The sequence below is a fragment of the Saccoglossus kowalevskii genome, chromosome 19, assembly GCF_978046115.1.
Source record: "Saccoglossus kowalevskii chromosome 19, keSacKowa6.1, whole genome shotgun sequence".
NCBI classification, from domain to species: Eukaryota; Metazoa; Hemichordata; class Enteropneusta; family Harrimaniidae; genus Saccoglossus; species Saccoglossus kowalevskii.
In genome coordinates this window covers 11,782,387-11,799,167 of record NC_140659.1, presented here as the reverse complement: position 1 = coordinate 11,799,167, position 16,781 = coordinate 11,782,387, and the positions used below count along the sequence as shown (strand labels likewise).

General features: G+C 33.7%; 1 protein-coding gene across 1 annotated transcript; it reads left to right on the top strand.

The window, feature by feature from the left end:
* Window positions 1–12: 12 nt before the first annotated feature.
* On the top strand, window positions 13–14,080 carry LOC102803252 (uncharacterized). Its single transcript, XM_085493492.1, has 9 exons — window positions 13–190; window positions 2,637–3,286; window positions 4,074–4,158; window positions 6,406–6,499; window positions 9,885–9,967; window positions 11,592–11,752; window positions 12,607–12,738; window positions 12,964–13,055; window positions 13,493–14,080. The coding sequence occupies exons 2-9, from the start codon at window positions 2,682–2,684 to the stop codon at window positions 13,954–13,956; spliced, it is 1,716 nt and encodes a 571-aa protein (XP_085349618.1). The 5' UTR covers window positions 13–190; window positions 2,637–2,681; the 3' UTR covers window positions 13,957–14,080.
* Window positions 14,081–16,781: the final 2,701 nt, after the last annotated feature.

The window sequence follows — 16,781 nt, the reverse complement described above, 5'->3', positions numbered from 1 at the left end:
GACCCCGAGGTCAAATGCCAATAATTAAATAAACGCACGTGTAAAGCTAAAGTGGAACTACTGACAAACTTCACTAAAATTATCACTGAATTTGTGTTATTTAGAATACATGTTGAATAACAGTCTGTGACATGTATCCAAGAACTAGTTGAGTAAGCAAACACAAGCTTCTCGTGACTCGCTGGACACGGTAAGATAACCCAATATAAGTTGTACGTTCGAGTCTTACGTAATACATTTTGTATTTGTAGTTTACAACTTCGGTTTACCGCAAGTGTACGTCGTAATATATGAAGTAACATATGTTGGAGCTGGTTTATAGTGTCCGTGTGTGTTCCAGGTACATCCCCATTCTGTATAGTGTGTACAATACACTGGGTGCCACTTCGTAAACTTACATTGCAAAACAGTTGGCAAACCAACTGCATGTAACTGTTTTAATAGCTGGCTGTGTCAGTGTATGAATTTTAAATTAAATTTGGTGTCAGTTTTCAACGCGTCGGATCATACCATTTTAATATTACTATTATACTATTATTATAAGGGATGCAAGTTGAAACGAGAAAATACACAAAAATACACCAAAATTGAACCTTGAAGACAAATTTCAATTCTACATTAATGGAACACAACTTTAATGTGTGAATTTTTATAACTACCTTGGCATCACTTTTCAATCATATGGGAAATTTAGTGCAGCCACTGCAAGGTCGTATGAAAAAATTCACAAAACAGTGAGACTCGTCTGTAAACTGTTTGATTCTGTTATTAAACCAGTTATTCTTTATGGGTCAGAGGTTTGGGATAGTTTTCTGACTAATCTACATGTATTTAGCGGAACTGGCAATAGCAAATCAGAGATTGATAATACTGTTTTTGTATCAAAGCTATTCTCTGACAAAATATCACCAGAAAAACTTCATATAAAGTTTTGTAAGAGAGTTTTGGGAGTACACAGGAATGCATCAAATATTGCTTGTAGAGGTGATCTTGGTCGTTTCCCACTTGTAATTGATGTTTGTACTACTGTCATAAAATGTTATCAATGGTTGTCTTGTAAGAAAACAAACGACATAATTATAAAAGCTGCATTCAAAGAAAGTAGTGGGTTTAAATACGATCCTTGGTATAAATTTATCCAAAAACTTCTACAAATATGACAAACACGGATACTAATCAGGCAAATTTTTGAAATCTGTTTAAAGAAAGGTTAAACCAAATTTACTCAACAAATGTGGAAAGTCATTTGAACAAAACTGGTCATAATAAATTAAGTACATATAAAACATTCAAAAATAATTATAAATTTGAAAAATATCTGGATGATATAAAAAATGAAAAACACATTAAGTAGCATTAACCAAATTCTGTATTTCAGCCCACTTCTTGTCAATTGAAACAGGCCGACACAGGGGAATAAATAAAATTGACAGGGTTTGTAACAAGTGTGACTCTAATGATGTGGGCGATGAAAAACATTACTTTTTTCATTGTGAACATAACAGTTTTTCAGAACACAGGGAAAAATCCTCTATGCACTATTTATATACTCACTTGATTATCAAATCTTGCCAAATGGAGAATTGTTAATCAATGTTTTCTCAAATGGAGACAAATATGTTTGTAGTATTTTAGCTAATTTTGTATTTCAGATTCTAAAATTATTTTAGATTAGTTGTTACTTTATGTTTCTTATCTTGGACTTTATTCAAGTATTGTTTTTGTGTATGTTCCAAATAAAATAACACTAAGATGTACCAGTTTCAAGTAATCTATTTGTTGATACAGAAAAAGGACCCAACATATTCTGGTCTGGTGCAACTTATTCTTGAGATGATTAATTGCTTCATTGGAATGCCTGGACTTTCTAGTTTTGTAGCAAAATAAATGGGATGATTGATACATGTATGTGTAATATTTGGTCATGGGAGTTGATAGCAGGTTACAGGAAACAAAAAAGCATTTTACGTTTTTACAGGAAACAAAATGAAAGTTCCATTTACAGTAAAAAATAGGTTTCTACACTTTACAGATAAAGTAAATTCCAAATTACTTTTTTATAATATATTTGATAATTTATGTTTATGGATAAAAATTTGAAATTGCATGATACAAATTACAACATTTAATGTGGGAAATGCTTTATACGCTTACAAAAAATAAGATCCTTGTACAAATGGGGGACAAATAAAATAGCTGATTACATTTTACAGTTTGCCTATGTTTACAAATTTTACCTTTTTTATTTATTTAAATTACATTATTACAAAAATAAAAACAATTGATTACAGCTTACGAAATACCCCTTGCCGACGCTCCTTAATTTTCACACAAAACACAAACATTTAAGAAAATAGATGACATTGCGGATGACTTTTTGGCGATTTCCTTTATACATAATATCATGTAGAACATTTCGTGCTGGAGACCAAAATGAAAGTTCTCTTCTTTCATGAACAAAATAATGAATAATTAATTCACATATACCAATTAATAATGCTGAAATTTTTTCTCACAAATGTATACTAACCAGGGTTGTTATAAACTATGTACCGGGTATGTATGATATTGAAACTGGGATAGGAAAGTCTAATACTATATATTATACATTTGTATAAGGTTTTGTCTCTTTGCAGTTTTTCAAGAGAATTAATCACTGTCGACTATAGTGTACAAAAATTATGGACCCAGAACAAGACATGGAGGATATCAACATTATGAAACACCAAGAAAAAGATTGTAATCTCGCTATTGATGAAACTGACTCACAAATGAAGATTACAGATGAGTGTTTTGATGTAAATAAACTGAATAGCACAGGTGCTCTGCTAGAAAATCACACCAGTGCTGTAATAGTGACTGGTAATGTAGAAACAGTAGAGAGTGATGTTATTCCACTAAACACTTTGGGTACTTCAGGGAAATCTGACACAAATGTTGAACTGAACCAATCAAATACATCTACAATCGGAGTAGTGTTGGATAAATTTGATGGAAATGTTGATATTAGGCCAACTGAGTCGGTCAAAATGGATACAAATTTGAATATTAAACCACCTAACTTGAAGATTGAACAGCAGTCGATGCAAATGGATGAGGATGTAAAGATAAGTCCAATCAAGTTAGAGATTAAAGGAGATATCGATAGAAATGCCGAAGATGTGTGTAAAGTGGATAACTGCGTTGCGCTAGTGAAATATGAAATTGATTCAAGTGACGACTCGTCCAGCTCCTCTGATGACGTAGTGTCATGTTCATCTTCTGATGTTGAGGTTGATATTAAAAAGTAAGTTAACTAAAAACTTTTTTTTATTATGAATAATTGTTGTGCATTTTTTTTTAATGAAACATCTTTTTTTTTTATTACTTTGTTTAAAATGAAAAAAATAACCTCGAAGCATGACCTTTAGGAACTGATGCACTTGCTGCATGTGCAACCAGAAACAGATCTCATTTTTGTTGTTGGCCTTAATGGAAATTAGTTAGATACAGTGAACTTCATGAAGGCATGATTGTTTATGAAAATTTACAGAATATTTATAAAACATTAAACATTTTGATTGGTCAAGTTGTTTTCAATAGTCATTTGCATTCACAGCCTCATGAAATTTACTGTATTAAGTTTGCATTGTTAAGGTTGAACTAAATACTGTAAAAATTCAAGAATTGAACAATTTAATAAATGTATTACATGTATGGTATTGTATAGTGAACTTTCCATGAATTCTTGGACGTTTTAACATAATGCGAAACAAGAAAGTCAGCCATTCATATAATTGATGAAATTGCTTATCTGAAATTATTTTAATTCCTGTATTCACATTACACCTTGAATATGTAATGCATACCGGGGTACATGTATTCGATTAATAAATTGAATCATGGGAATAAATGTTACAATGTCTAGCATAATTAAATGAAGGTTTTTGAGGAGACAACAAAAAAACCAAAAAAAACCTGTATTCTGGTTGATTTTCACAAGCCTGTCCAAGGAAAAATGTAGAACACTATTGATTCTCTATTATTGTATATGTTCTGTTGTGCTCATTTAACAATTGTTGTTTTCCTCCAAGGGAAAAAAACCCTGTAGCTGTTAGTAAATGCCAGGATGAAAAGATCCCACCACCACCAAGAACAGCTACAGAAAAAACACTTGAGGTAAGTTTAGTTTTGTATCTCTTTGCTGGTTCTGCTGACTAATAAGAAAAAAATTGTTCCTGAATGTCCTTTAGGTAGCGATTGAAATCATTCATGACATTCCATACCAGTTACTAAGCATTTAACTATGACAACATACATTTCAGAAAGCTGGGATATAGGACATAAGAAAATATGATCATATGCTTTCTGTGTTAATATTTACTCACAAGGTACAATTATGTAAATGTAATTATTAAAGTTTCTGTGAACCTTGATTGGCTTGCGGCGCGTGCATATATGTCGTGAATTGTGCAATATCTCGTGGTATACCCGCCTTTTGCGGGGGGTTATTGCTTAATTAGATAATGATAGAACTTGGTATTTAGGTCACTGGTGTTTTTGGATAACCCACAGATCTGATAAGTTCAAGATTGAAATCCATGTTTATTATTGCCTAATTTGTATAAATATTTTCATGTCAACTCATTAATTAATGTGAATAGGTTCATATGATCTCATTAATATGCACAAATGTAATACTAAGCTCTGTTGAAGTAAGAACATTCAACTAAGATGGAGGCATTTGACAAGAGATACGACTAATATATCATGTGACCTCATTAATATGCACAAATGTAATACTAAGCTCTGTTGAAGTAAGAACATTCAACTAAGATGGAGGCATTTGACAAGAGATATGACTAATATATCATGTGACCTCATTAATATGCACAAATGTAAGACTAAGCTCTGTTGAAGTAAGAACATTCAACTAAGATGGAGGCATTTGACAAGAGATACGACTAATATATCATGTGACCTCATTAATATGCACAAATGTAATACTAAGCTCTGTTGAAGTAAGAACATTCAACTAAGATGGAGGCATTTGACAAGAGATACGACTAATATATCATGTGACCTCATTAATATGCACAAATGTAATACTAAGCTCTGTTGAAGTAAGAACATTCAACTAAGATGGAGGCATTTGACAAGAGATACGACTAATATATCATGTGACCTCATTAATATGCACAAATGTAATACTAAGCTCTGTTGAAGTAAGAACATTCAACTAAGATGGAGGCATTTGACAAGAGATACGACTAATATATCATGTGACCTCATTAATATGCACAAATGTAATACTAAGCTCTGTTGAAGTAAGAACATTCAACTAAGATGGAGGCATTTGACAAGAGATATGACTAATATATCATGTGACCTCATTAATATGCACAAATGTAATACTAAGCTCTGTTGAAGTAAGAACATTCAACTAAGATGGAGGCATTTGACAAGAGATATGACTAATATATCATGTGACCTCATTAATATGCACAAATGTAATACTAAGATCTGTTGAAGTAAGAACATTCAACTAAGATGGAGGCATTTGACAAGAGATATGACTAATATATCATGTGACCTCATTAATATTCATAACTAATATCTAATGTTGCAGTTAGGGATGTGCATTCGGTGCTATATTGAAAGCATTGGGCATGAAATACGACTAATGAGATGACTATATGGTCATGTTACCTCAATATTATGCATAACTGTAATATTTTAAGTACTGTTGCTGATAAGGACATGAAACTAATACAATAATTGTGTTGTCAGACAAGATATATGTAGAAGTTTAATAATATTCGTTGTCAAACTTGATATTTGTATCTTATCTGCATCATATTTGGTTATTTATGATATCATATTTGAATATAAAAATAAAATATGATGCAAATGCTTGTATAGATCCCTAAGATAATTGGTGAACATTTTTTTAGCTTCACTGTTATCATAGATGACAGAGTAGAGCTGTTCATATATGTGATTGTCCATCGTTGTCCACCAACAATTCTATTTTCAACTTCTTCTTAAAAACTGCCATCTCAATAGCTTGGGTGCACCTCTGTCAGATTTGTTCATTTTGCCATTATATCTTTAATTCTTTATTTTCAACTAATATTTTTGTCTCAAATTGCTTTGATACTGGATATACATGTACATGTATGTGCATCTTATGTATGCTCCATCAGATAATAGTTCTTTTTGTGATATTATCATTGGGTAGCTTCTTTTATTTTAGTGTGGATTTTCTAACTGCAAATGATTAAAGATAGTAAATAATTAGGAAGAACAAAAATGATGTTAAACTTTTTAGTTTCTGACCCCGACAAAGTTTCCAGACAATGCGAAAATCAAAAAATTATGTTAATAAACTTACATTTAAAGGTTAATATTTGTTATTTGTATCAGGAATTACCTCAAGTTGAAGAACCAATTCCTAAACTGCCTGATGATGTAAAGATAAGTGAGGTTGGTTTTGTATCCAGCATTATAGGACAGTTAGGTAAGTAAATGCTTTTTAGTATGAATGAGTGAGTTTGAGAACTTATCATAAGATAGACAGCAAGCAAGTAAGTTGTAGGTCTATCAGTCGGTTTCCGTGTGAGAAGGGGGGGTGATTTCTCGTGTGTGCAATCTGTTTGCTGGTTTCCTGCGTTGCCTGCATTCTAATGAGCAAACAAACAATTAAGCGACCAAATCAGCCCTCCTCTGTGCAGACGAAATTGGAACGTTTTAAAACCAGAGCGAGCATGTTTCTATGATAACGATTCTCGAAACTAGTACATGGCCAGCATACTGTACAGTGAGCATCTAAGTTAATTTACATATTAAGGTAGAGATGCAGTTTATTTGGCTTGCTTTTTAATTGAGTAATTAGACAATGAAGATGGTATTATATATCCAACATGTTATATATTTTCTGAAAGCTTATTATACAAACTTTGTAAAACTTGTCTTTATTTTAAATATCCAGAATGCGTTTTTGATTTTGGGTCAAAAATATGCTTTTTTGGACAAAAGTGGTTTTAAAAAAAATAGCTTAAAAACTTCAAGTTCGTTTGTGGGTAAAATTACATCACTGGATACCTTGGTATACTACTAATTCAAATGCGTCCACTCATCTCTCTAACGGCTTTCAAAGTCGCACAGCATGACCTCAAAGTTCACTCTTTTCTATTTTTGCATAATTTATATATCCATGTTAATTGCGGACTTGTTATTTTTGTTTCACTCGCCGTAATAAACTGTCCGGACGCATTTTGAAGGGGGAACACCTTGTCAATAATGTGTGAAAATTTCGAGGCAAATGGCCTAAGCGTCTATCAGCTATTTTAATTTAAAACCCAAGAATTCACCAAAAATAGAAGACTAGAAAAAGGCTAATTTGCATATTTGCGCGTTAAACCGGGAATTACTGCTTTGTCATACTTTCTAGACTATTGAAGTTGAAAGTTAACGTATAGACATAGACATTTTATGTAAAATCGTTGGACCAGAACAACTACTCTTGAATATATAAATCAGAAACACGTCATTCATACCAGTGTTTTGATGGGGTCGGTAAAAACACGTGGCAATGCCCAGTAAATATGACGTTATCTCATGAATTATTAAACAGGGGGTGGTCCTAGGAAGGTGACCTTTTATCACGATCAAAACATCATGGCTTCTCTTCGATGTATTTTCAATAAAAAAATTTACGAGTATTTCAGAGCCTATGGTTTACCGTGAAGAGTACAAAGTGGGATATTAAATTATTTATCCTTGATGATTTTTATGTAGTATTGAGAACCAACTCCAGGAAGCGAACGCACAATAATGAATAATCGCGTAATCCTAGAATCGAAACGCGAGGCACAGAAGTTTTGTTCATCGTTTCCAATCCCATTTTTCCCACTGCAACATATTTGTTAAAAGAAATATTTGAATTCTGTTCGTTTTTTAAGGAGGCATTTTTATATTTTTTCCGATTTTGGCAACACCTTATTCAGGGATTTTCTAAGACAGTCGCAGACAATCAGCGCATGGATGTACGTACAAAACATGCTGTTGTACTACCGGTGATGGTCGCCTGCAAGAAGAGAGCTCCAGCTTCTAATGTAAAAGTTTTAAAATTTTGACCGATTTTAAATAATTAGTGTTGGAAATCTGACATGTTTTAAGAGTGCAAAATTAAGGTGCATTTTTGGGCGGTCGAATTTTTCTGAATAGAAATCGGCAAATGAAAAAAATAGGAGTGCTAAACAGTGTGCTTCGTTAGTTTAAAAAAAATGGAATGTCCGTCAAATTGACGTAAACTTCCCCATTTTTCACGGAAAAAGCAAAGGTCGTGGCAGAGTTGAAATTATTTGGTTGTTTTCAATTAATTTTAGCGTACCTCTGCAATTTATTTTAGCATTGTCAGTTGTTTGCTTCATTGAATTAAACGGAGTTCGTCCGGTTGCAAACAAAGCTGTCTCACACCACCTAGCAAAACTTGCGAATGATCGAAGTACAGGTACCCATTGGACAAAAGATACACAAAAGTTTGTATCTCCCCGACCCAGTGCAATATATCCGGTTAGAATCAAAGCTCACGTGCCCCTTATTTGAGGGACCAGATTCTGCCGTAAATTCGGGATGGGATTTAGAAAAAAAATAAAATGGGACTTTTAAGGTGTATTTTGGCGTCATTTTCTAAGTTTTACCGTAGTAATTGACGCCTATTCAAGAGTATGATGTTTATTGTGACTAGCGTGAATGGGTAAGCTTCGTTTCGACAATGAGCAGTTATCACTGTAAACAATGTTAAATTATTCTTCACATGCTCAGTTTATTTTTTGAGAACAATTATTTAAAAATAAAATCTCTCAGTCAATCAGAAACTCGGATTCATGCCTTCAGGGAAAGTCATGTTTGGACGCTCACATCGATTTTGTTTTTCGTTCGGTGGGCTGATGCCTTCAGTGTAGCTTTTGCCTCTTCCGACATAGAAATCATCTGAATCTTCTTTCTACCTCTTTCTTTTCACACCAGGCATAATGTAATTATAAAAATTAGGAAAAAACGCTGAGGAAATATAATGTTTGGTTTGCTAGCGACCCGGGGCTAGCGAGCGAGAACTGATTTGAGAATAATTGCACATGCGCGTAATTGAATGAACTATGACCCGTACAATCTCGATTTGCATATTGTCAATCAAAGGTCCTGTTATTTGGTTACTCATGCAAATTAGGCAATTGGACATAAACATTGCCATGTGTGAGTGTTTTTTATTTTTAACCAGAAAATAAACAGCAATTTTAACGGTGTTCCAATAAGAATTCATTGGTCAAATTTTCACAGAATGTTCTTTAGATAAAAATCTACATAAAAAACGAAAAAAACTATTTTTGATTGAAATTCACAAATAAACTGCATCTCTACCTTAAATACAACAGGTTTATTGTATGCCCTGCTGTTCATTCATACCATATGACATTGGAAATGATCATTCTAATGTGTGTATTTGCTGGGAACTATAATACAGAATCAACATAGCTCAGTCTTAAGTTCTACCTGCTGTGGTTGATGTTGTGGGTTATCAATAGTTGAGAAAGAATCTTTTTTTCAAGTCAAATTAATATAATTTTAATCTAGCTAAATTGCTAAAAACATTGTGAAAATATACTTTGTTTTAAATTAGCGACATCTTTAATTATGCATTATCTAAATTGCCTAAAATACAGTATTTCAGTCTAATTCAATACAATCAACATTTTTTGTGTTCCCTTGTTCTTCTATTTGAGATGTGCTTTTAATAGCGCTAATATGGTGTGGTAATTATTTTCTTCATTGGCTTTCCATTTATTTTTTATATTTACATGTACATGTACGTAATTTTGAATTTGTGTTTTACTACATGTCAGTGGTGATTCAGTCTAACCCAAACAATCCGGCATTAAATCTGGATACATTGCTGTTCAAAGAAGATAGACAATATGTTGGAAAGGTGAGAGTATTATTTCATGACCAGCAAATATATATAAAATACATTCACAGTGATTGAACCAAATACAATAGATGAGTTTCAGGTTTCCTAGTTTCTTAGTTACCGTGTATGCAAAAGAGGGAGGTTGGGGGGGGGGAATTAATGTTGATTCACTTTGGGTCATCAAATTACACATTATCATATACCTGGTACAGCATGGCCTTGTGATGCTATGTTCTCGTATCACACTTTCATCAATAAAAACAAAACGTGTCATTTTAAATTACACCTCGCAAGCTTGGGTTCTCCTGCCACATGACCTGAGGCCACAAAAGCTGTATCCGGCCCATAAAGGTTAGAAGAAATCCTTTTCATGTCACCATGAAACTATAGCTTCATGGTTATACATAATAAAGCGGAATATTTTCATGCCAATTATAACCAATTTTCCAATAAATTATCAGTCTGCTTTTGCCTTAAGGTAGCGGGACTATTATTTGCATACTTGTTTTCATCTTCTAATTGTGACTAAATGACTACAAATAGACCCGGGAAAGTATATAATTTTAGAATCGCCAGACTTCAAGCTTTTCACAAGTGTATTTTGCATGCTCGTATCTGCAATCTACGATGCGTTACTCAATCAAAGGTGAAAAATTACTTTTTCTGTAAAAAAAATAATTACGCATTTATGCTGGTGATAACTTGAAGAAGTATTTTTTTCACTTTTCCTAGTTGTTCAATAGTCTGGTAAATTGAATGTGTCTGGTTAGTTTTATTCAAGCAACGCGTTTTAAAAAATAGTGTCCTGAATTTCAATTACTGTTTTAGTCGCATTGCCCCCAACTCAAACCACAACTCGTTGGTAAATAATCGATGAAATAGTTTGTCTGGACACATTCAAGTTCCTCTCATTGTCACCTTAAAGCTGTGAAAATTTGGTGTTAATCCGACGGCAATAAGTATACGTTATTTTTTGTTAAAGACCTTGTATTTTGAAAAACATAAACTCCTAGAAAACGTCCATGAAGTAACAGCAAAGATTTTCAAGCTTGTTTATCGGCACAATCAATTTGTTTTCCCATCAAGGTCTGTTTTACCATGTGTAGGGACATCCAAATGTGTAAGGCTATTGGAAACCAAAAAAATAAAGGAATGGGATAGCTATAATTGGATAAATTCGGCATATGAAAACACCAAAATCAATGATTTTTTTTCAGTGGCTGTGTGACCTTGTGTCTGACACATTCATATGCAAATGACTAATCTGTGAAACAAACAGGGGCAGAGACAAACCACTCAAATGTTTGGAAACACTCATTGTGTGTCAGATAGCTACTGATAACACATCCTAACATTGCTTTGTCTTGAGTTTATCTTTGAAACTTATAGGCACACAGATTAAACCTGTGTTGTTGATTTTGGAAAACACTACTGAGGCTGCCTTGCTTCCCTTCAGAAAATCTATATTTTAACCAACTTACATGACATTCTATGTTATATTGACTTTATCATATGAAAGTTTATGGTGCATTTCATCAATTAATAAATAAATGTGAAAATCGTAATTTTCAACACAAATAATAATCTCGCTACCTTAAATCCATGTGGCAACATGTCAACATATGTACTTTCTTCTTGACAGATATTTGAAGTTTTTGGACCAGTGATTTGTCCTCTCTACGCCATCAGATTCAATTCCACTGAACATATCAAAAGTACAGGTGTCGATTTGAAGATGAAAGTGTTCTATGCACTGGACTCTCCAGAATTCACATCTTTTGTATTAATGGAACAATTAAGAAAGTAAGTATTTAGTCACTATAATACAAATATTATGTTACGTATGGGACACCTGTTGGATCACAATACATTGCAACACCTGATCGATACTGGTCATGCACGTCCATGTATGACTGTTAAAGTTGTATTGTTAGAAAAAATTTAGTTTTAAGCCTTTGACTTTCAGTAATATGTATACTTTAATAAATACAAAAGCTATGGAATTTGCAAATTTGCCTTTCCTATTTAATAGTCAAACATCGCAAAGCTGTCCCGTTGCTTCGGTTGTTGATTGAGTTTTCAGTAACTTTTTGTGGCGTTTCCTGAATAACCATTATGCCTATTTATCTATGTACCTATTCTACCACATAGTCTGAGTGAATGTCCATTTTATGTACTTCCTAGGTTAGTGTGCATGCTGCCAGAACAGAATTCGAAAAGCAATGCATGATGGGATTTATTGTGATGACAATAAATAACTTTAATAGTCGATAAATGATACAAGGCGCCATGTTTTGATCAGTATAACTTGTTTTGATATTATTAATTTCAGTAATTAACCACTATTTATGTATAATTGTGAGTATTTTGGAGAAAATTGACTTAATTTTCTACTGGCTACATGTCTTACTCAAATTATTTTTGGAATAGTGACAAAAGTTGACTTAGGTGCCGAAAGGGTTGATTTTTGATTTTTTTCTTCCAAATCATATTATAATTGTGCTGAACAAATAATTCTCACAATTTAAACAAATATTTCATACCAATTCACATTGTCCCAAGATCAAAATAAAGCTACAGAAATGTTGTCATGTCATACTTATACATCTGTAAAGTAACGATGCATGGAATGTCTTACAATACTTGGCTCACTGCAGAATGAAAGGATCTGATGCTTCTTGGAAGAATGATGAAGAGCCTCCAGTTGAGTTTCTTGATTACAGCGATGACGAGAAGGAAGTTGAAGCTAAAGGCAAACTCAAAGGCAATAGACGAAAAAGATCTCAGCGGTAATATACTAGTATTGTGAAATTTTAGCTCGAATTAATTTGCGATGAAAAGGCATTTTGTTGTCAATGATGTGCCAGTCAATCAACTCAACTAGTTGTGTCACAGCAAATTTTTGTGCGTCAGCGACACGTTATATATACTTAAAGGTCACACTGGCTCCAGTTGATAATTATTAAACAAGAATTTGTAATCTAATCAGTTTTTCATTATTATTTTTTTTCCAGATCTTTTCAAAACAATGCTGTTGAGGGAAATGTAACACACCAATCACAACAATCAACTCATCGCAGTTTTCAATCACAACAGCACCAACAAGGTACATGTGTGTACTTTTCGTAAATAGATAAAAGCTGCTTGGACCTATAAATATAATGTATATTAAATATTTGATAATTGTTGTACAAAATTTTGAGCAATGTCTCTTTTTTGGTACAATATAGGCCATGGCTAACACGTATTGATACAGAAATTTCTTGAATCTTTGCTAAATTGGGTGTTTGCTAAATTGGCTATTTAAAAGTTTGGTGCCCAATGCAAGTTTATAGTTGACAATAATTTGTAATAAAATGTAATAAAAACACCACAAAATAGTGTTGGTTTACAGATATAAACCCACAGTTTTGGTCAGAGTTGTGTATATTGCGTGAGGGCATTAGCTAGTCTTTCAGACTTGTACCATGAAAAAAACAATAAAATTGAGAGTCAGCATTGCAAGTGCACATATGATATGATGTCAATCATTTCTCATTTCAGATACACAACCCAGAAAAGCATGGAATAGATTTGTTCGTCCTCCACAAGCACAAGTTCAAAATTGCTGGCCAGTTGCATGCCCAGCTCAATTTCAAGGTCCATGCCAAGGGTCTGTATCAACTTTCTCACCAGGAAGGCCAATGTTTCCCCCAAATTGTGGTCCACCTCGGTTCGAAAATCAAGTAATGCACCCTCACTTTCTGCCATGCCCGCCACCCACTCAGCAAAGACTGCCCCTTTCACCTCCACCGTCTGGCGTACCAATGCACAGTTTTCCACCTCAACATTTCCTGATGCCACGTCCTTTGCTCAACAACCCACATCTGTTGATCAATCCATTTCAAGTGGGGTTATTGCCACCACCCCCTCCACCCCCACCAACATCATCCCCTCCTCCACTGCCACCAGCTCCGCCGGTAAACTTTGGCAACCTCACAATGCACCAAATCCCACCATTCCAGTGAACCAGTATCATGTACCGGTATATATAAAATGGTTTATATTTTCTTTTTGTGCTAATAAAGTTTAGTACTATGTATAAATATGTAGATTTCTTTTCATATTAAAATGAGATGATGTATACAGTCATTCTCCTGTGCATTTTATTTTAAACAACATGTGTTGTATAGCTAATGCAATTTAAACACAGTTCGGCATGATGACTGATACTTGAAAACTTCTGCACAGAATATCATAATTTCTTAAATGTCCCTTCCCTTCCATAAATAACTATTTGCATTATGTACATTAAAAAATATGTTCTTCCTGTTGTGATGTTTAAAAAAATACAATTGCATTAAACTTTTATTTTGCAATTCAGTAAAAGATTACACTGCCTAAGTGGGAAAAAACAATTGGCTTATTTGTTCCATTAGCTGGGACATTAATTTAAATATACAAAATGCGACTATATCCCCTTGCCTGAAGGCATCTAAGGTTCTATGGTTATATCAATAATTTCCTTTTTAATCACTTAAGTGATTGGAGCATTTAAACTTTGACACTTGTGTCAAAAATATTTAATTGTGTGTGTGTTTCGAATAAATACAAACACAAATACATTTCTTAGTGGTTAGTACCGGTGGAAAATGATCACGGCAGGCTGATCATGGTAACACAATCCGGTCATTCTGTGTTTCGCAAGCGAATAACTTACTTGTTTTCAAAGTATTGCAATTGTTGATTATTATTCAGTAATGATTATAATAACGTACAAAAACTAAATTCGTTGAATTTTTGACTCCCGTGCGAAGCACATAATGGGAGTCTTTGCAGTTAGTGTGTCTATGTGTTCGACTGTTCCACTGCTATCTCAAGAACCATACATCAGTTTTTGATGAAACTTGGTGCATAGATGCTTTGGGCTGATGCGCAGATTTGATTAGGTTTTGGTAAAAATCCATGCATATTAATTACCTAATTTACATGACAATTAGCTAATTTTTAACCGTTTCATTACTGTTAAACATTTTGTTCTAATGCTTTCATACATGAGGTATTTTAAAACGAAGTGGAATTCATCCTCTATTTCAAGGGATTCACATATTTTACTTTTTGTTCTACCTCTAGTCCCACAAATCTACCCTGTTCTATTTCTAGCCTATGACTAGAGCACCTGATGGAAGCAAGAACCCTTTTTAATTTATCAACGAATACAAATATACTTCTGGGTGAAATGAAGTTTTTATATTTCGATATGTCCACAGCTTTCCCTTTGAGACAACACCCCCAATCATGCTTAAATATATAAGATGCTCTGGTCACAAATAGATGTAAAAATGCATCAAGGTCACTTGGTCCCTGCCATAGCCATACCTCCCCGAACCCATGCACAGATAATAAATATTTTACTTTTGATGCCCAAGATTCCTTATTATTATCAAGTGAAATAGCCAAATTATATGCTTGTCTAGCGACTCGATTTTGAGACATTTTTAGTACTTTAAACCAGTATTTGAGACATTTCTTAAAGGTATACAATTAGCAAGAAAATTGGAAACCTGCCACATTCTCCCAAAACTACTTCATCAGATGTTGATTTCACCCCAAAAATGCTTTACAATTTTCATCATCTGGTATTTACTATGCCCCCATATTTCAGACCCGTAGCTTAAAACCTGCAAAACCATACTATCAAATGATTTAAAATAATCTTGGTAAGGCAATCTCCCAGTTTTTCTTATCATACGATAAATGGTGTACATGACCCTTCGCGCTTGTTGTGTAAGCGTTGTTACTGCTTTTGCCCAAAGTGTTTCAACTTTCTGCCAACAAGAGTCTAATATTGTCACTAAATATCGTTAGCATACAAGAGTAATAATAAATTAATCAACTCTTGTGTAATTTGTATTCCCCGATACCCTGAATCTTCCAGCATACTATTTAGTTCATTTATAAAAAGTGAGAACAAAAAGGTGCTACAATACACCCTTGTCTTACGCCTGCATTACATGGGAAATAATTTGTAATACCATACTGAATGTTTGTATAATTAGATACAAGTAAGGAATACAAAGCAATGTCGCTGTTCACACGCGACGAATCATTCGGTCATTAATCAACCTGTCGCTTGGTCACCACGAGGCTATATTCCAGCCATATATTTATTAAAACTTTGTTCACTGTCATTATTATTCAAAAGTGTTATCCCCTTTTCAAAATCGCACTTCAGTGCTTGGATATATTGAGAAGTATTTTATTTTGCTGTTGGCCTTGAATCGTGTATCCGCTTTAGTTCCTTAATTTGGTACAAGTTCATAAACATTTACAATGTCACTTCAAAGTTATTAGGGGTGATTACACAATCATCATAATCTTATTTAAGAAATTCCGATAGTGATCATGTTTTGAGCGGCCAACAGTTGATCTCGCTGTGAGAAGTCTTCCTGTTTGACAGAAACGCTGATATACCCAAGGTCAACATTGTCCACTAGCAACGCCATGATGAATTGTTTTAGAACTGTAAGGTCCCGGGAAACAGTCCTATCAAAAAACAGAACTGAATCAATCAAAAGCTTGTAGTTTGTGCTTATAGTACTTGATCTGTTGTCGTTTGTTGTTGTTTTTGCCGGAGTCTGAAAATGTGCAAATACCCGGAAGGCCTTCTATCGATTCAGTAAAATGAAACATCTCAAAATATTATATTCAAAATCCTATTGGTGCAGGTCTTTGCTTACAAATGCAAATTTAATTTACAATTTTTATATTCCGACAAAATTTTATATTTTCTTTATTTACACGCTATAATTCAAGTCCTGTACAGTTATGGAGATTTCTCCAAACGTTTACT